Source organism: Vulpes lagopus, chromosome X, assembly GCF_018345385.1.
Source record: "Vulpes lagopus strain Blue_001 chromosome X, ASM1834538v1, whole genome shotgun sequence".
NCBI lineage: Eukaryota > Metazoa > Chordata > Mammalia > Carnivora > Canidae > Vulpes > Vulpes lagopus.
This window is the reverse complement of record NC_054848.1, coordinates 12,018,225-12,039,734: the sequence shown is the minus strand read 5'-3', so window position 1 is coordinate 12,039,734 and position 21,510 is coordinate 12,018,225. Positions and strand designations below refer to the sequence as shown.

The following is a 21,510-nucleotide window of genomic DNA, read 5'->3' as shown; positions in this document are numbered from 1 at the left end:
TTTCTTCCTCTTTGAATGCTATGAATTATTTTGCAACAGCATGGAGAAATAGCAATGAAGAATAAGCAGGAAATAGCAGGCAGTCACTGAAATGTGGAAAAAGAAAGAGATAGAGAAAGTTAGGTACTTATCAAAGGTTAATGGTATCTTAAAGAAAATGATTATTAAAGCATAATAAAAAGGGGTTACCTATTTTGGTCTTTCCTAACAAAACAAGTGGAAAATTAGAAGCCTCTCTACAATTTTTCTTGTATATTTTGTAAAAACAGTGTGACACTGACACACCTAGGAAAGGTAACATCAAGGAATGATTTAGTTAGTTGTGTTGGGGGGTATCTTATGAGTTATTATGAGGAAAATGCAGGTCATTTGTTTTCCACCTGAGATTGACCAAGCAAATGGTTAGATAAGAATTCTTGAGTCTAAAAAATAAAATGGAAAGCTATTTGCTTTGAATGATCTGGAGATTAACTTACTTGGTTAAGAAACTTACTGAACAACTTCCCATAATTTCCAACTCAGTGAACCAATCATATATTGGAAACACACAGTCTCTACTGGCAAGGTCAATAGAAGACTGACCAACATTTAGGATCCTCAGAAGAAAAAAAAGAAGGTTGCCAGGTACCTAGAGAGCATTATTTAGACTTGAGAGGATTACTGCTCATCCCGAGTGCACGTATGAGAGTTGGTGTTTACAGACTAGGTCTGCCCACTAGTCTAGTTGGCAGGAGTAATGGTAGAACTCGACAGTGACAAGGGAAGCTCATCATCATGCAAGATGGTCATCTGGATCGTAGGAATTTAGGTTGCTGTTCTGAAGATTTCTGGAATTCTTATATGTAATGTAATATTATAGGCTTCCAGTTGAGATGGGGCATACTAAAGGGTTTTGGAAAAATTAGGAAAGATACTAGTAAATCTGAGAGGAAAAGGAAATAATTCCCATGGGAGGAGCAGTCTGTTTGAGGCTGGGCCAGAGGGCCGTGTCTAAGTATCAGAGCATCACTAGAAAAATGCAAAGAGAACCAAGATGCACTTGAGAATCCTAGAGCCAGGATAGATACAGGAGGGAACACTTCTATTTATGCATGAGGTTACACTTTTGACTTCATGCATTCATACTTTCACAGGCTCATCTTCTCATATTCATAAGAGAAAACTAATTTCCTAAAAGGTTTGTCAGTCTCAGCTCTAATGATATTTGAGGCTGGGTAACTCTTGGTGAGTACTGTCCCATGTACTGTAGTTTTTCCTCAGCAGTTTGACTTTCACCTATAAGATGTCAGTCACACCACTCCCCCACCCCACCCCACCCCTGCAAGTGTGACAACTGAAAATGCCTACACATATTGCCAAGTACCCCCAGTCCTAGGGGAGGAAGACGGGGCAAAACTGCCACTGGTTGACAACTACTCTTTAAGATATACTATTTCAAATAATAATCATTTCAGACTAAGACTACTTGATGCCATCAAATTTGTCTTGAAAAAAAGAAGAAAAAGAAAAAGGAACCCTACATGAAATTAATCACATTCTGTGTTCAATAGACACAGAAATAAACTCTGGGATAAACTAAGAAATCATTCAGATTAGTTTACACCTGGGTAATCGAAAACCAGAGAAGATTCTAAAGCAATATAATATTTGGGTTTGAAAATCTCTTTTAAATTGTGTTTCTGATAAACTAGGTAACACCTTTTAATCAACAAAATTAACAGAATGTGAGTTTTTATTTTTCTGTGTAGAACTAGTTGTCAAGACTTTAACTTCATGCACACATGAATATTCTTCTTGCCCCATTTCAAAGGTATTGCAACTGCTCACTTACATCTAAATAGTAGTACTATTTAATGTAAAAGTATCTTGTAAAGTCAGTATCAGAGAAAATTAGTACATATTCAATACATACAAATTTCAGGCAAAGCTCTAATTTCAAAACCTATCTCCTATCTATACATAGCAATATACATACTTATTAATAAATACTACCTTTACTAGAAGAAAATGTTTATAAAAACTAGGAGGGATTTTTTTTCAAATGTTAAAAAAGTAAATGCAAAGAGTCCCATGCCACTGCTCAAAGAGGTCCACGTTCCCATGGAGGGAGTGTGGTATGGCCTGTGCTGATGCTGACACGATGTCTTGAACTCCAGACAAGACCACCAGTCTGGCTCTCACCTGATTTATCTGTGGAATCTTCAAATTCCACGAGGAAAGAGTACCCGTTATTCCAGACATGGAGGCAGGTGGTCGGGTCGTAAGAGACGGTAAGTGGTTTTAAGGCAGGATCAAAGACGCTGTCCCTCCACCGGATGTTGATGGGCGACTGGCGCTCGCCCACCGGGACCAGGTCCACGCTCTCCCAGAGCGGGTGCACTAGGAGAAAGCACATCGGGGCTTATGGTCAAGACGTCCGCTATACGGGATCACACAGTGGGTGATGCCAGTCGTGGGGGCTGCCGAGGCTGATGGAATCGAAGCCCGAGGGATCAGCCACGTGGGGGCCGATGGAACCGACCAAGGCCGCTCAGAGCAGCGGGCACAGGGGCAGCCTGCTGCGTCGTCAGCGCAGGCAGCTCGGCCCACCCTCTCGGCTCGCCTAAACCAAGCACTGCCCGGCCTTGTGCCAACAGCAGGACGTGCCAACAGTAGGACGCGTGCAGATGAGCACCGTGGGGAAGGAGCGTGGTCTCCAATGAGGCTCTTTTCTTTCCCGATAATTTTCTGAGCCCCACCCACCAACCCAGGTTTACATGCAAATACAGAGCCATGCAATTTTCCTTAGAGGATTTCTTTTCAACAAAGGCCATGGGGGAAGAGGAGGAAGAAGTTTTGGAAAGCAAGTGTTCACCAAAGCACTCTACGTTTTTCATTGCTTGGCTAGGAGAAACAAAGGCTTGCGTGGCATGCGTCTGTAATTTAGCTTGCAATTTTGAAGATTTCTGGATTTATCCAATTATTGTGTTATATTATTATAGGCTTCCGACTGAGATGAGGGCAACACTCTAGGGTTTTGGAAAAATGAAGGAAGGTACTGATGATTCTGGGGAGGAAAAGGAGTGATTTCTTCTTAGTTTGACACATGCTTACCTTACGGATAACACTGCCACTCATTTTACCACCAAAAAAAAAAAAAAAAAAAGTTTTTTTGGGGGTTGGGGGCGAATAGCAAAGCATTACAATCTGGAACAAGTAAGCTATGGTAAAATCACAGACAAGTCCAGAGAGCAAAGGAGAGGGCTGCTCCTTTACAGAGTGAAGGAGGAAGCTGGGAAGGCCTTTAGAAACAAAAAATCCACTGGAGGAATCTGGGAGCTGGAAATATAGCGGCTTCTCATTCAAGGCCTGAGTTGTAACTGTTTCTCACTGGCTGAGCTCTTGCTGGGGAAGAAGGGGCAGGCTTCCTTCCTCAGGCTGAGACAATGTATTAGTAGCTGAAGTAGTGTCCCAGTGCAGTGTTTATTTCTTCCTGTTGGGTCTGCAACTGACTAGGAGAGCTCCTGACTCCACTACAGGTTAAGGTGTACACACGGAATTGTCCTGATTTTCCTACAGAGGGTCAAGCACCGGGTCTTTTTTTTTTTTTTTTTTTTTTTTTTTAGCACCGGGTCTTCATAGTAAGTCCTGGATAAATCTCAGTGGATTACCTGTAATGCACATAGAGCTGTTGAGACATCCATGCATGATGGATAGAACTACATGCATGATTTGGGGTGCCCCTGTGCTCTGCCCCTTAGGAGCACCACAGATGGGCAAAACCAAGACCAATAGGAAAACCAGAAGAAATGTGTTTCAGGATAAATCACTACCAATGACACTCTGTACCTCACTCCACTGCTAAGAGCCTAAGGATTTGAGAAAGTGATGAGGTAGTTGCCACTCAGTCAATATCCCATGTGTCTAGTGGGGTCTCTGACACTCCACTTGTCTTTTTTCTTTTTTGTTTTTTAAGATTTAATTTATTTACTTGAGAGAGAGAGAGAGAGAAAGAGAGAGCACAAGAGTGGGTGAGGGGCAGAGGCAGAAGCAGACTCCCTGCTGAGCAGAGAGCCTGACATGGGGCTCCACCCCAGGATCCTGAGATCACCACCTGAGCGGAAGGCAGATGCTTAACTGACTGAGCCACCCAAGGCTCCTCGACCCTCCACTTTTCATAAAAAATAAATAAATAAATAAACAACAGAAATACACCCCTGGTTTACTCTTAGAGAGAAGACATCTCTCTTATTGAGGTAGCTGCCCCAAATTCATAAATTGGAAATTCAAGATCTTAGCCTCATCATTTTTGCAAAAAGTGCCCCAGCACTATAGACAAAGCATTCCGGCAGTTGCCAGAACAGTGATTCGTAATGGAGGGAGCAATTCTGTTCCTAGGGGTCATTTAGTAATGTCCAGAGACATTTTTGGTTGTCACAGCTGGAGATGGGTCCTACTTACACCTAGGGGTAGAAGCCAGGGATGCAGCTAACTATCCCACAATTCATAGGAGAGGCACCCACAGGACAGAAATGTCTGGCCACAAATAGTGCAATAATACCGAACTTGAGAAATCTTGGTCTAGAGCTAAAAGCTATAGGCAGATACAACAGAGTATTCTCTTTTTCTTTTTCCTTTCTCATATAATGCAGTACTCCCATCTCTAGAGAAGTCTGAACCCAACGTCTTTGGTATTTTCCCTTAGTGTAAAAGAACTGGTGAAGGACAAGAACTTATTTTAGAAAAGAATGACAACTTTCCGTTCATAAATCCTGAGTGAAAAGTACATACAAATGGGTGCAAGGCATGGGGATCCCTGGGTGGCTCAGCGGTTCAGCGCCTGCCTTTGGCCCAGGGTGTGGTCCTGGGGTCCCGGAATCGAGTCCCACGTCAGGCTCCCTGCATGGAGCCTGCTTCTCCCTCTGCCTGTGTCTCTGCCCCCCTCTCTCTCTCTCACATGAATAAATAAATAAAATCTTTTTAAAAAATGGGTGCAAGACAGTCACAATCTGATTACAATGCAAGTTCCTTGCAGACAGGAGCCATATCTTCCTCCTCTTTTTGTTATGCTGTAGTGCCTTATTCAATTTATGTCCTTTAATTTTAGTATTGATTATCCATCTGCTATTGTTGGGATAAAAAGCTGTATTTCATTACTTGTGTGATATTTTCTAAACTTCTAGAAACCCCTGGAACAGCCCTGATTCAGTTGTACTATATTTTGTTCTGACTTTTAAAATTTTAGTCTCAGTCTGGTTAACATACAGTGTCGTATTACTTTCAAGTGTACAAGATAGTGACTCAACAATCCCGTACACAGGATGCTGTACTCATCATGACACGTGCCCTCCTTACTCCCCATCACCTATTTCACCATCACCTATAGTTAAGAGTCTCTTGGTTTGGGATGCTTGGGTGGCTTGGCGGTTGAGTGTCTGCCTTCAGCCCAGGGCATGATCCTGGAGTCCCGGGATCAAGTCCCACATCAGTCTCCCTGCATGGAGCCTGCTTCTCCCTCTGCCTATGTCTCTGCCTCTCTCTGTGTCTCTCATGAATAAATAAATAAAATCTTTTTTTAAAAAAAGAGTCTTTTGGTTTATCTCTCTCTGTCTCCTTTTTACCTTTGCTTATTCGTTTTGTTTCTTAAATTCCACACAGGAGTGAAATCATATGGTATTTGTCTTTCTCTGACTGACTTATTTCACTCAGCATTATACTCTCTAGCTATATCCATGTCATTGCAAATGGCAAGATTTCATTCGTTTTTAGACTGAATAATATTCCATTGTATATATATATACCACTTCTCCTTTATCCACTCATCTATCGATGGACACATAGGCTGCTTCCACAATTTGGCTACTGCAAGTAATGCTGCAATAAACATAGGGGTTCATGTATCCATTTGAACTAGTGTTTTTGTATTTGGGGTGCAATTACTGGATTGTAGGGTAGATTCCTTAATGTTTTGAGGAGTCTCCATATCGTTTTCCACAATGGCTGCACCAATATGCATTCTCACAACAGTGCAAAAGGGTTCTTTTTTCTCCACAAACTCACCAACACTTGTTGTTTTTCGTCTTACTGATTTTAGCCATTCTGACAGGTGTGAGGTAAAATCTCATTGTGCGGGGATCCCTGGGTGGCGCAGCGGTTTGGCGCCTGCCTTTGGCCCAGGGCGCGATCCTGGAGACCGGGATCGAATCCCACGTTGGGCTCCCGGTGCATGGAGCCTGCTGCTTCTCCCTCTGCCTATGTCTCTGCCTCTCTCTCTCTCTCTCTCTCTGTGACTATCATAAATAAAAAAAAAACATTTAAAAAGAAATCTCATTGTGCTTTTGAGTTGATTTTCCTGATGATTAGTGATGTTGAGCATCTTCTCATGTGTCCATTTGCTATCTTTATGTCTTCTTTAAGAAATGTTTGTTCATGTCTTTTGCCCATTTTTAATTGGATTATTTGGTTTTCTTCATATTGAGTTGTATACATGCCTTGTATATTTTGGATACTAACCCTTTGTCAGATATGTCGTTTGCAAATATCTTCTCCCATTCCCTAGGCTGCTTTTTATTTTTGTTGATCATCTCCTTTGCTGTAGAAGCTTTTTATTTTGATGCAATCCCAATAGTTTATTTTTGCTTTTATTTCCCTGGCCTTGGAACACATATCTAGAAACATGTTGCTATGGCTGATGTCAGAGGCATCACTGCCTATGTTCTCTTCTAGGATTTTTATGATTTCAGGTCTCACACTTAGGTCTTTAATCCATTTTGAGTTTATTCTTGTGTATGGCGTGAGAAAGTGGCCTAGTTTCATTCTTCTGCATATAGGTGTCCAGTTTTGCCAACAGTATTTCTTGAAGAGTCTATCTTTTTCCCACTGCATATTCTTTCCAGTTTTGTTGAAGATTTATCATATAATTGTGGGTTTATTTCTGGGTTTTCTATTCTGTTCCATTGATCTGTGTCTATTTTTGTGCCAGTGCCATACTGTTTTGATTACTACAGCTTTGTAACATAACTCGAAATCTGGAATTGTGGGACATCTGGGTAGCTCAGTGGTTAAGCGTCTGCCTTTGGCTCAGGTTTGTGATCCCTGGGTCCTGGGATTGACTCCCTCATCTGGCTCCCACAGGGAGCCTGCTTCTCCCTCTCCCTATGTCTCTGCCTCTCTGTCTGTCTCATGAATAAATAAATAAATAAATAAATAAATAAATAAATAAATAAATAAAAATCTGGAATTGTGATGCCTCCAGTTTTAGTCTTTTTCAAAACTGCTTCAGCTAGTCAGAGTCTTTGGTAGTTCCATATAAGTTTTAGGATTTTCTGTTCTAGTTCTGTGAAAAATGCTGTTGGTATTTTGATAGGAATTGCATTAAATCTATGGAGTGCTTTGGGTTGTGTAAACATTTTTAAAATATTTGTTCTCCCAGTCCATGAGCATGGAATGTTTTTCCATTTCTTTGCGTCACACTTCAATTTCTTTCACCTATGTTTTATACTTTTTAGAGTACCAGTCTTTCACCTCTTTGGTGAGGTTTATTTCTAGGTATCTAATTTTTATGTAATTTTAAATGGGATTGTTTTCTTAATTCCTCTTTCTGCTGCTTCATTATTAGTGTACAGAAATGCAACAGATTTTTTTAAAGATTTTATTTATTTAGTCATGAGAGACACAGAAATAGAGAGGCAGAGAAACAGGCAGAGGGAGAAGCCAGCTCCAAGCAGGGAGCCGGACATGGGACTCGATCCCGGGTCTCCAGGATCACGCCCTGGACTGAAGGTGGCGCTAAATCGCTGAGCCACCGGGGCTGCCCGCAACAGATTTCTGTACATTGATTTTTTTATCCTGTGACTTTACTGAAATCATTTATCAGCTCTAGTAGTTTTTTGGTGGAGTCTTTCCAGTTTTCTATATGTAGTATCATGTCATTTACAAATAGTAAAAGTTTTACTTTTTTTTTTTTTAAGATTTTATTTATTTGAGAGAGAGTATGAGTGAGGGAAGGGGAGCAGAGAGAGGGAGAAGCCAACTCCTCGCTGAGCAGGGAGCCAGACACAGGGCTTGATCTCAGGATCCTGGGATCATGACCTGACCTGAAGGCAGATACTTAACCACTGACTGAGCCACCTAGGCACCCCATGAAAGTTTTACTTCTTAATTATGGATTTGGATGCCTTTTATTTCTTTTTTGTTGTCTGACTACTGTGGCCTGGACTTCCAGTGCTCTGTTGAATAAAAGTGAGAGTGGACATCTATGTCTTGTTCCTGACCTTAGGGGATAAGCTCTCAGTTTTTCCCCATTGAGGATAATGTTTGCTGTGGGTTTTTCATACATAGCTTTTATTATGTTGAGGCATGTTCCCTTTAAGGGCTTTTATCATCAATGGTTGTTGTACTTTGTCAAATGCTCTTTCTACACCTATTGAAATGATCATACGGTTTCTAGCCTTTCTTTTGCTGATGTGATGTATCACACTGATTGATGTTCGAATACTGAACTACTCTTGCATCCTGGGAATAAATCCCAGTTCGTCATGGTGAATGATTTTTTTTAGTGTATTGTTGGATTCTATTTGCTAGTATTTTGTTGAGGATTTTTGCATTTATATTCATCAGAGGTATTGGCCTCTGGTTCCCTTTTTTATTATGTCTTTTCTGATTTTGGTATCAGGATGTTATTGGCTTCACAGAATGGATTTAGAAGTTCTTCTATTTTCTGGAACAGTTTGTGGAGAATAGGTACTAACTATTTAAACATTTGATAAAGAGGCACCTGGGTGGCTCAGTCAGTTAAGCATCTACCTTTGGCTCAGGTCACAATCCTGGAGTCTTGGGATTGATGGAGGAACACAGGGCTAGCTGAGGACAAAGCACATTGACAAGTCCTTGAAACAGGGAGAGTGACTGATTTCGTTGTAAGGACACCTGGCACAAAGAGACCTTGCAACTCCTTCCCCTATAAGATACTTAGACTGTGGCTGAGGGTTTGAGAATTCACATACTTCAAAACTAGTTCATGAGGGTCTCCTGTAAAGACTAGGCAAGAAAGAAACTAACAAGAAGATCGCCAAGACGATCTCTCCTTTCATCTTGACTTGTCCCTCACACTGCATTCAGGAAATGCCCAGAATCTACCCTCGCCCAGGCAAACACCAGCCGCCCCAAACCAGGCCTATTCCTTCATTGCTCCGTTAGGATCTTAACACTCCTATCAATTTATGCCCTTTGATTCACAATTTCAGCTTCTGGAAAGTTTTCTTTCCCCCACCATTTCCTCCTTTGGCCCTTGATTACTGTCACCCTAGTGAAGACAACTTTGCCAAAGGTTTGTTCTGCTAAGTATAATTCACATTTTGTTATTTCCTCCTATCCTCTTCCTCTATGTTAACAAAATACAGATTGAAATGATATCTTGGTAGTTGCTCATACTTTCCCTCAAAATAGGAAGAGGACTAAGTGTTCTGACTAATAGGGCCTTCATTTTAAGGTGAAAATGAAATAAACAGAAACAGTAATTATATTAACTACGGTTTCAGTGAGCAGAGCTACACAGTCTTTTTGAAGGTGTCACTAATATACAGCTGATGAGCCACAAAATCCCTATAGATTCCATAGTGGTAATGTGCTTGGTTCTAGGTCTTATTTGTAGGACTGGTCCTGGCTTTGATTTATTTTGTGCTTGTACCACCCTATGCCTCCGTTTTGTCCCTCTTTCAACCCCCAACACATAGAAAGCACATTCCTGTCTTGGCCCCTCAGTTCCTGCTCCTCCTCAGAAATCAATTTCCACTCATTCACCTACCCCGTTATCTATAGGTCTTGGGCTTAATTGTCACCTTCTCAGTAAAATGTTCTCTGGCTACTACCTTATAATATGATCCCCTCTAAATATTATTTTCTAATCATACCACTCTGATAGTTTTCTTTCAAAAGTTTTATTATACTAGTGTAGTTAATATTATATTCATATGAAGGGTAACAAATTATGCCCCTGTAGGGAAGGACAAATAATTTTCCCTCTAAGCTTCTAGGTCCTTAGCTGAGATATCCCCCCCCCCCACCACCACTGTAACAAAAAGACAGATTAGGGATCCCTGGGTGGCACAGCGGTTTGGCGCCTGCCTTTGGCCCGGGGCGCGATCCTGGAGACCCGGGATCGAATCCCACGTCGGGCTCCCGGTGCATGGAGCCCGCTTCTCCCTCTGCCTATGTCTCTGCTTCTCTCTCTCACTGTGTGCCTATCATAAATAAATAAAATTAAAAAAAAAAAAACAAAACAAAAAGACAGATTAATAGGACAAACAATTTTTTTAAATTATCTACTTTCTGACCAGAGACCCGCAAAGATATGAGACTTAAAAGGCAGCCACGTGATTGAGTCTTAAACACAACTGGAGGTAAGGAATGGAACAGGGCTCTGAGGCTTCAAAGTGGAGGAGGGCAATTCACCGGGAGGTGAGAAAAGGAAATGTACTGAGAGCCAAGTCTGCCTTCCCAAGCAGGTAAGTCTCTCTAATGAAAAAGCTGTCTCTGGTAATGGCTCTCCTCCTGGTACAGCCCCCCTTTTTAACGTAAATTTCCCTGACAAAAGGATAACATCTACTCTGCTTTCAGAGCTTCTCCCATGTCTGAAGTTTCTCAAAATAATTAGCTCAAAATAAGCCTTCTGCCAAAGGCATATTTTGGGGTGGTGAAGGGGAGCTTAATATACATCCCATATGTCTCTTTGGCAGAAGGCTTATTTTGAGCTGATTATTTTGGAAACAGCAGACACGGGAGAAGCTCTGAAAACTGAGTAGAAGCTACTCTTTTTGTCAGGGAAATTTACATTTATAAGGGAAATCTCCACGTGTGCGAGTGTCTCTGTCTCTGGACTAGGAAGAGGATGACTCTAAGTCACCAGCAGCTCTCATCGGTGGAGAAAGCTGGACTGGACTGAAATTTACACAACAACCATGCCCATGTTTACTGTGCTTTGCTTGGTGACCTACCATACCTGTCCCCCTCAACATCTTTTTTTTTTTTTTTTTTTTTTTTTTAAGCATCTTTTGCCTTTAGCTGAAGATAGTGTTTAAGGTGATAGCTTTGGCCATCTTGGGGAGCTTCTCTGTTTTCCTAGGTCTTTCTCAGGTACATAGGAGGTGCACATGTTACTAAACTTGTATTTGTTTTTCTCTTGTTCATCTGTCCTTTATTATGGGTGGTCTCAGCCAAGAACTCAGAAGGGTGGAGGGAAAATTATGTGTTCTCTCCTACACATATACACGTGGCTTTCTGCCTCCCCCACTGCTCTGCAATCTACAACTGAGTTGGCTTTCAATCACTGCTTGTGCCCTGAGTGTATAAGATAAAGAACATCCCTGGGAAGAGTCCAGTCCCGTTTTATCTTTATCCCTATTACCCTACTGATCATCACATTACCTTTTTCTTTAAGGATCTTTCAGGTTTCTCTCTTCCTTGCCTTGCCATGACCAACAGCCCAGGTCAGGCCCCTAGACCTCAGACTTCATACCATGCCCCTTGGTTTCTTTTCCTGCTCTCTCATTCCCCTCCACTCCATCTTTCCAGACTTTGATTTTGACATTTTCTCCCACTGCTCTGACAGTTCCTCCTTTTGAACTCACATCATGTTCATTCTTGCCCTTTTCACACTCAACCATTGCTCCTTCAGTGTGTATTTGCTTTATCTGCCTCCAGGGCCTGTGTCAAGGCCCGAGTCTTAGGGCCTGTGTCCTAAACTTCTGCAACCTCTAGGCCGAAACTGGTACCAGGCACAAAGAAGGCACTTAATGCTTATTTTATTGATAAAGAAAACCAAACAAGTTGATACCAAGGCTATCTACCTTACACTCACAATCTCTCCAACCAGGCAAGCAGGTTTAGGTCAGAAAACTTCCTTTGTTCCGTTAGGAGCCACGAGCAGGCCACTCCAAGATGGGCCACATTAACATGAACCTTATTTTGAGTTAAAAGCAATCCAAACCCAGGAGATCAGTAAAAGCTCTTTACCTCCCCCTCAACAGCCTGCTTTAACAGAAGAGAGCTATTAACAGAGATGCCTCCTTACCTCGGGGACTCATCTGCATAACAGGACAACCTTTGTTTTCCAAACATCTCCTTTCACCTTCACGCTACTGGTTTTCCTCCCCTTTGTGTCCTCAGGCTTCTACTCCTCTCTTTAGCTTAAATAAGGCTCAGGTTGCCTCACTGTCTTTGGTATTTCCTTGTCTGTTTAGATTCCCCTTAGGTTTTAAATTTGACGTTCTCCTGTTAATCTGTCTCATGTGAATTTGATTTTTCATCCGGCTAGAAGGACCTGGGAGGGTAGAAGAAATTCTTCCTCCCCAACAGTTGGCATAGTGGGCAGGATACTTTAACTCACTAGATGGACACCTCTTGCCCTGACACTGCCACAGTTAAGAGAGCCTTGGGACATCTGACATTCAGCCAGCAGAAAGTGAGATTTCTTATCCTGTCAGCCTCAAAGAATCTCTACCTGTAGAGTCCAATGGAATGAGGATGGTAAGAGTCCTTTTTCTCTCTTTCTAAATTTAGATTAGCAGGAGAGAAAATCTTTGTGGGAAATATTTGTCCTTGAGCATAGTGATTCTGGAATTTAAATAGAATACTCTATATGGTTACTGAACCATTTCCTCCCAGAGATGGTCTTTGCTTTCTTTTGTCTATATCATTTGGTACACACATCAGGTAAAGCCTATTGCTAAAGGGACATCTTAGAAGACAAAGCCACAAAACTGGTGGGCATGGGCTGAGCACTTAAAAGTTATTAGAATTGGGTGCCTGGGTGGCTCAGTCAGTTAAGTGTCTGCCTTTGGCTCAGGTCATGATCTCAGGGTCCTGGGATGGAGCCCCACATTGCTCCTGCTCAGTGGTAATTCTGCTTCTTCCTCTCTGTCTCGCTTGTGATTTTTCTCTCTAATAAATAAATAAATACAATCTTTAAAATAAGATAAAATAAAAGCTGTTAGAGCATTCACCACAAGAAGACTCCCATGACAGGATCAGTCAGTCACAGAATGGGTTACATTTTCACTAGGTCACCTGCCAACCTCAAGAAAACCATGCATCAAAGTATACTGTAAAACAGCCCAGTCCCCAACCCTGTGGCACCTCCTTCTTAGATATAGTGTGTCTCTAAGAGACCCAAGGCCTAGCCAAGACTGTTAACGAGTGAATATTTTTCCTTTCATCTTATTCTATGTCCTAAAAGCTTGGATATATGACCATTGAGAACACTCTTTGGTCTCCACCATCCAGAGTGTGCTTACCAGGGTACACCTTGGTGGTCAGTTAAACAGACTGGGAATGGAACTCAGATTCTCTCTGTCCAGCTGTGTCGGCTCCCCGGGTGTTTGACTTGAGAGGTTCCAGTCCAGAGGAACCTTTGTCATTTCAATCCTTGTTGTTTGTTAGTGCTGGAAAGTCCCATTACAGTATCACCCACCCCATATCACAGATTAGTAGGTCTGTAACTAGAAGCATCTCACAATTTTGTGGGAGATTGGAGATACCGTTTTCATCACACCATCCTTACTGTTTGTGCAACAAAGGTCTTTGCTTTCTTTTTCTTTTTTTTTTTTTTAAAGATTTTATTTATTTATTTTAAAGAGAGAGAAATAACATGAGCAGGGGAAGGAGCAGAGTGAGAGGGACAAGCAGACTTACCCTGAGCACAGAGCCCAATGTGGGGCTCGATCTCATGACTCAGAGATCATGACCTAAGCCAAAATCAGGAGTCAGACACTTAAATGACTGAGCTACCCAGTCATTCCAGTCTTTGGTTTCTTAGACTAATTTTGGGAGTAAACTTCTGGATCACAGGGACAGGTCACCCTTGCCCTTTTTTTTTTTTTTTTTTTTTTTTTTTTAGCATTCAAAATCTTTTTATTTATTTATTTTCTAAATCTTTTTAATAACAAGGCAGGATCTGGGGTTAGTTTTTGTAGCCTCGGCTGGCCCTGCGGCCTCTGGCACACTCGAACTTCCGGCCCCTGGATCTCACGTAGGGTTTGGTGTGGCTGTGTGGGGTTCCTGGGGCCTTGCAAAAGTGTCTGTACACCTGTCAGCCCTTGCGTGGACCAGAGAGTAAGACGGTGCCACAGCCCTTGTGGGGAGTCCAGGGCCAACTGATCGAAGGTGAGGATCTTGCTCCAGCTTTGAGGATGCGGCTCCAGGCACGGCTACTCACGCGCAGTGCACACACCTTCAGCTTGGGCACCTCCTGGACACGCACATCATCCGTTATAGTCCCTACAACCACAGCTGTTTTGTTTTCCGGCGAGGCAGTTTCATCTTCCGGATCATCCGGGAAAGGGACAGAGGTGGCCGGTTGGTGCGACTCATGAACAACCTCTTCAACACAACCTGGTTAAAGGTAGAGTTGGTTCGTCTGGCCAGACACCTGTACAGCTTGACCAACAGTCTCAGGTAGATGTCCTGGCTCTTGGGCTCCTTGCGCCGAACCTTTCGGTCCTTGTTGTGGCGGATGTCGACTCCCATGATGGCGCCTCCTGCTCAGCCAGGTCTGGAAAGAGAGAACCCTTGCCCTTTTTGGATATATCTTGCTATTAATAGATCCTACTCATTAATGGCCAGACAATGGAACCTTTAAATTGGCTATATATTTTTAAAAATTTTTAATAAAGATTTTTATTTATTTATTCATGAGACACACACAGAGAGAGGCAGAGACACAGGCAGAGGGTGAAGCAGGCTCCATGCAGGGAGCCAGAAGTGGGACTCGATCCCAGGTCTCCAGGATCGCCCTGGGCCGAAGGCAGGGGCTAAAAATTGGCTATATTTAAAAGAAAAATATTCTTTATTGAGAGCTCTCACTTGTCTTATTAGTATAATGGCTAGTCTTAGAGACTCCCTTGATAAGATAAAATCACAGAAATTAGACTTAAGAATTTCTTTTCCATATAAGATTTACAGGGAGCACTCAGGTTCTCTAGGTTCAAAGTATACAGGTCTTCATGTAAATGCTCAAAGCCAGGAAATGAATTTAACAAAAGTATCTGAGACTGGCAATAAGGCTTGCTTTGCTCCTACTTCCAAGGATTGATAATCAGGCTCTGCCAGCTTCAGGCATTTCAATGCAACCTCCTTTGCAGATATATCCTAGACCCCCTACTACAAAAGAATTCATTTCTCCTGGACTGCAGCAAGGTGTTTTAGATTATAAAGCCCTTTAGCCTCCACTTTGAAAAGATCCTATTAAATTTATAGATTAAAAAGAATGACTATCACAAACCCTCTTCACAGGAAATAGGACCAAAATTTCTCCTAGGCCCTCTTAGAAATGATCTGCAAAAGGCCATTATTCAGGGATAATTAGAAGCCTACATTGAATTATGAACCTAGAAAGAAGGGTTAAAATGAAAAAAAAAAAAAAAGAAAGAAAGAAAAAAAAGAAGGGTTAAAATGTTTTAAAAACATTAACATTAAAAAGCTTTAAATGTTAAGATGCTTTACAAAGATAAAAATCTTTTGATTCTTATTTTAGTTAAAAACCTCCCTAATATCATAAATAATAAAAAATAAATTAAAAAAAAAACCTCCCTAATATAAAGAAGCAAATTTAGTTAAAAAGATAAATCAGTCCTTTGATATCCAGGCTATAATCTAATTCTTAGAGGAATTATTAAAAACAACTCTTTGTCTTACAAATATCTACAAATCGAGAAATGCAACTCCAGAAGCCAAGGAAAGCCCACCTATCTTTCTTTACCAATCCCCAAACTTCACCTATTCCTCTCAAAATGTTTATGGATATTATGAAAGATCAGGATATTAAAAAAAAAAAAAAGAAAGAAAGATCAGGATATTAAAACAGTTGTCCTCTACTTTATAAAAGGTAAGTTTTAAATCACAATTGCCCTGTAACTCTGGGGAAAAAAAAACAAACAAAAAATTTTTTGCATTCTTCTTGTCTCTTCTAGATCATAAGTCTTTAAAATGTAAATACAGGGGCACTTCGGTGGCTCAGTGGTGGAGCATCTGCCTTTGGCTCTGGTCATGATCCTGGGGTCCTGGGGATCAAGTCCTGCATCTCTCTCTGTGTGTCTCTCATGAATAAATAAATAAACAAAATCTTTTTAAAAATAAAATAAAATGTAAATACAGCCCACAATTACCTGGGACTGAAGAAAAAAAGGGATAAAGAAGTTTTTTAAAAATACAAACTTCTAGAATGGCTTTGGTACTCCGATTCTAGCACCTTTCATAATAGACAGATATGCACCAAATCTCCACTTTGGAGAAAATGTGGACGTTTTCTCTGCCTTTGTGATGTAAATTTCCTACTCCCATCTTCTCTAGGACCTAAAATCCATTCTTTTTTTTTTTTTAATTTTATTTATTTATTCATGAAAGACACAGAAAGAGAGAGGCAGAGACATAGGCAGAGGGAGAAGCAAGTTCTCTGCGGGGAACCTGATGTGGGACTCGATCCCAGGACCCAGGGACCAGGACCCAAGCCAAAGGCAGACACTTGGCCACTGAGCCACCCAGGTGCCCCAAGCTATTCTGTGAAATATAAACAATTAAGGAGAAGTTTAGAGAAAAGTACCCCCCCCCCCAAAAAAAAGAGGTGGGGAGAGGTATTTGGAAATTGTGTCTTTAATGTCCCTTCCACAAATATTAGTAAGAACAAAAGCTAGAAGATTGTTTGGATTTTGTCTGTCTATATATGTTATAAATGTTGGATATTTTCTCTATCTCTGGATGGTATTGTTAAAATTAACTTGTAGAAGAGCTCTATTTAGTTGGTTTGAAGGCAAGGGCTTCGGACCTTTAAGAATTGAGCATTCCATTCCAAAACTCTGAAAGATAGAAACTCAAATTTTTTTTCAAGTTTATGTGATCTGGGAAAATATTCAGTACTAAAGCTAATTTAAGGTTGTTGGTTTAATTAAAATAAAATTGCTGCGAGGCCCTATAGCTCAGGGGTTAGAGCACTGGTCTTGTAAAATAAAATTGCCTTTAGAGTTATGCGTTAAATTTAAGACTTTTATCTGTGTTTAAGGAAGGTCAAATGGGTTCTTGTCTCTGTCGCAAATTTGTCAAAAAATATTAGAATAAGGGTTAACTTTGTCCAATGCCTCATGAAGTTTTGTAGGTAATCTGAACGTAATTGTTAAGAACAAGTAGATTAAATAGATATAAATAAGACTAAAAGATTTATAGGTAAACTTTTGGGTAGCTTCCAAAACGTTTGGCAACCTGAAATTTTTGGAATTTTCCTGAGTCAGATGATGAGCTGAATTTGTTGAATATCTGCATAATTTCCAAGTAAGATAAAATAACGAAACATTAAGTAATAAACATAGGTCTATTTTTGTCTTATTGCAGAGAAACTAAAAATAAATGTGGTTTTATTAGTAAACTTGCCATGTGATTTAAGAAACTATACAATGTGAGGCAGTCCAGGTGGCTCAGCAGTTTAGTGCCGCCTTCAGCCCAGGGCTGAAGATCCTGGAGACCAGGGATCAAGTCCCATGTCGGCTCCCTGCATGGAGCCTGCTTCTCCCTCTGCCTGTGTCTCTGCCCCCCTCTCTCCTTCTGTGTCTCTCATGAATAAATAAATAAAATCTTAAAAAAAAAGCAACTATACAATGAAAAAAATGCTTGTTTCTAGAAATTATGAAATGTATTCATAAATTTGCTAATCTAAAGAATGCTGGTATAACAAAAGTTTACAGTTACTTAGTATTAATTTTCACTAGACTCTAAGGTTCCTAAGAGTTAAGAATTGTAATAAATATATTTAAGACTACTAGAAATAATAAGAAAAACAATTCTATATGTAAGAAAAGTAAGATTTGTGTTTTGGAGAAAAAATATGGGGAATGGGAATACATTTTTTGATGAGGGAAAAGAAATTTTTTTCCTAAAGTGAGACTGATTATTTAAAGAAGGAAAACTGGGCAGCCCGGGTGGCTCAGCGGTTTAGGACCAACGATACATACATCCCAGGGCCTGATCCTGGAGTCCCGGGATGGAGTCCCAGGTTGGGCTCCCTGCATGGAGCCTGCTTCTCCCTCTGACTGCGTCTCTGCCTCTCTCTCTGTCTCTCTCTCTCATGAATAAATAAATAAAATCTTTTTGAAAAAAAGAAAGAAAGAAAGGAAGGAAGGAAGGAAGGAAGGAAGGAAGGAAGGAAGGAAGAAAGAAAGAAAGAAAGAAAGAAAGAAAGAAAGAAAGAAAGAAAGAAAAAAGCAAACTATGAATGTAACTCAGGAAAGTTGAAGAAGGTTTATAAAGAGGGAATCTTTAAAAGGGAATTTTGTGTATGGTTAGTACTAGTTAAAACTAGAATAAATTTAAGTGAGTAAATGGGTTTTAATGTCAAAAATACACTAATGCAAAGTTAAAATTCTTGTTTTCTCTTTGTTAAAAAACTCAAAATTTTCTTAAACTATTGATCTGCTCTTAATAAGATATTGTAAATGTTTTTATCTTTAAAGTTATCTTCCTACAAAACAAGGATTTTATAGCTAGCCAAAATAATTTCCTATGTTTATCAAGTGTTATGTTATTATCTTGAAGTGTTGTATGTCAGAGAAATAATCACATTTCCTTGCCACCTGCATCATAATGAACTCTAACCAAATCTTTAAACATTACCATTTTTAACTGTTATCATTTACAGTCACTGTTTTACACTGATGCCACTGCAAATGTATTTCATCTTCAGTGAAACTCATAGAAAAGATTCATACAGGGATCCCTGGGTGGTGCAGCGGTTTAGCGCCTGCCTTTGGCCCAGGGCGCGATCCTGGAGACCCGGGATCAAATCCCACGTCGGGCCCCCGGTGCATGGAGCCTGCTTCTCCCTCTGTGTCTCTGCCTCTCTCTCTCTCTCTCTCTGTGTGACTATCATAAATAAAAAAATAAAAAATAAATAAAAAATAAAAAAATAAAAGATTCATATAAACTCATAGAAAAGGACAAGTTTCTGATAACCTTAGGATCATAAAACTGAACTAGGTAAGAATTTCTAAAACTAGGGCAGCCCCAGTGGCACAGTTGTTTAGCGCCGCCTTCAGCCCGGGGTGTGATCCTGGGGACCCAGGATCGAGTCTCGCGTCAGGCTCCATGCGTGGAGCCTGCTTCTCCCTCTGCTTGTGTCTCTGCCTCTCTCTTTGTCTGTCTCTCTGTCTCTCTGTCTCTGAATAAATAAAATCTTAAAAAAAAAAAAAGAATTTCTAAAACTAGTGGAAAAACTGGATTTAAGCAAAACAAAAACATGGGACTGAATGAACTGAAGATGATAATTATAATTTTTTGCAACTTTCATTTAAGACATTTCTGACTTTTTTAAATGGTTTGTTTTTCAAGATTAAAGAAATCTTTTCTCTGAAGCTAACTGGCCTATAATAATTTGATAAACTACATCATTATAAGCAGTATGGAAATATAGCAGGAACGAATTCTCCCTACCTGAACCCTCCAGAATTCAGAAACTTCATTAATATTCTTATACTTTGTGGCCTTAAGGCTGTTAAAAGTTCAATCTAGAAATTCCTTACAAGAAGTTCCAGCAGGAAGAACAAATATTCTTAAAATGTCTATACTACTCAATCCACACATTTAATGTAATCCCTATCAAAATACCAACAGCATTTTTCATAGGGCTAAAACAAGTAATCTAACATTAACATGGAACCACAAAAGACTCCAAATAGCCAAAGCAATCTTGAAAAAGAAGAACAAAGATGGAGGTATCACAATCCCAGATTTCAAGATACACTACAAAGCTATAGTAATCAAAACAGTATGGTACTGGCACAAAAACAGACACATAGATCAATGGAACAGAATAGAAAACCCAGAAATAAACCCATGATTATATGGTCAATTAATCTTTGGCAAAGCAGGAAAGATTATCCAATGGGAAAAAGTCTCTTCAACAAATGCTGTTAGGAAAGCTGGTCAGCTACATGCAAAAGAATGGAACTGGATCACTTTCTTACACCATATACAAAAATAAACTCAAAATGGATTAAGGACCAAAGTATGAGACCTGAAATCATAAGAGTACAGAGTCTCTTCAAATAGAAGAGAACACAGACAGTAATTTCTCTGACATCAGCTGATGCAACATTATTCTAGATATGTCATCTGAAGCAAGGGGAAAAATATAAAAATAAACCATTGGGACTACATCAAAATACAAAGCTTCTGAACAGCAAAGAAAATGATCACAAAACTAAAAGGCAACCTATGGAATGGGAGAAGATATTTGTAAATGACATTTGACAAAGGGTTAGTATCCAAAATACATAAAGAACTTCTACAAATCGGGGATCCCTGGGTGGCTCAGTGGTTTATTGCCTGCCTTTGGCCCAGGGCATGATCCTGGAGTCCCAGGATCGAGTCCCACATCGGGCTCCCTGCATGGAGCCTGCTTCTCCCTCTGCCTGTGTCTCTGCCTCTCTCTCTCTCTCTCTCTCTCTCTGTGTTTCTCATGAATAAATAAATAAAATCTTAAAAAAAAGAACTTATACAAATCAACACCTAAAACCCAAAAAATACGATTAACAAACAGAAGACATGAACAGACATTTCTCCAGAGAAGACATACAGATGGTCAACAGACACATGAAAAGATGCTCAACATCACTAATCATGAAATGCAAATCAATACCACAGTGATATGTCAACTCATACCTGTCAGAATGGCTAAAATCAAAAACACAATTAACAAGTGTTGGCAAGGAGATGGAGAAAAAGGAATCCTGTGCACTGTTGGTGGGAATGCAAACTGGTGCAGCCACTCTGGAAAACAGTATAGAGGTTCCTCAGAAAGTTAAAAATTAGAACTACCATATGATCTAGTAACGGCACTACTAGGTATTTACCCAAAGAATATCAAAACACTAATTTGAAAAGATACATGCACCTTTATGTTTATTGCATCATTTCTTACAATAGCCAAATTATGCAAGCAGCTTGAGTGTTCATTTATAGATGAATGGATAAAGAAGAAGTAGATACACACACACACACACACACACACACACACACACACACACAAAACGGAATATTACTCAGCCATAAAAGATGAGACTTTGCCATTTCCAACAACATGGATGGAGCTAGATGGTATAATGTTAAATAAAGTAAGCAAGTCAGAGAAAGACAAACACCATGTTCACTCATGTGTGAAATTTAAGAAACAAACCAAAAGAACAAAGCAAAAAAGAGACTAACCAAGAAACAGACTCTTAACTATAGAGAAAGCAAAGAGGATTTAAAAGAAACTACATGCCCGAAAAAAATAAAAATAAAAATAAAATAAAAATAAATAAAAGAACCTACATAGTCACAATCACTATTGCAGTGCTTATGTAAATAATTAGGCCAAGTTTTTAAAACTAGACTTATTTTGCAAACAAATGTTCATTTGGTTATTTTTGGTAGAAATCAGGGTGATTATAGAGAGACAAAATATGTTTGAATAACATACCTATATAAGTACTAGATTCTTTTTTTTAAAAGATT

General features: G+C 40.0%; 1 protein-coding gene and 1 pseudogene across 1 annotated transcript in view; both read right to left on the bottom strand.

The window, feature by feature from the left end:
• The window catches only part of CA5B (carbonic anhydrase 5B), a 59,918-nt gene that overhangs the window by 18,694 nt on the left and 19,714 nt on the right, over window positions 1–21,510 (bottom strand). The window contains exon 3 of the mRNA XM_041741529.1: window positions 2,182–2,379. Coding sequence (XP_041597463.1) covers window positions 2,182–2,379 — 198 coding nt within the window. The remainder of the gene's footprint in view (window positions 1–2,181; window positions 2,380–21,510) is intronic.
• LOC121483187 lies at window positions 13,901–14,557 on the bottom strand (annotated as a pseudogene).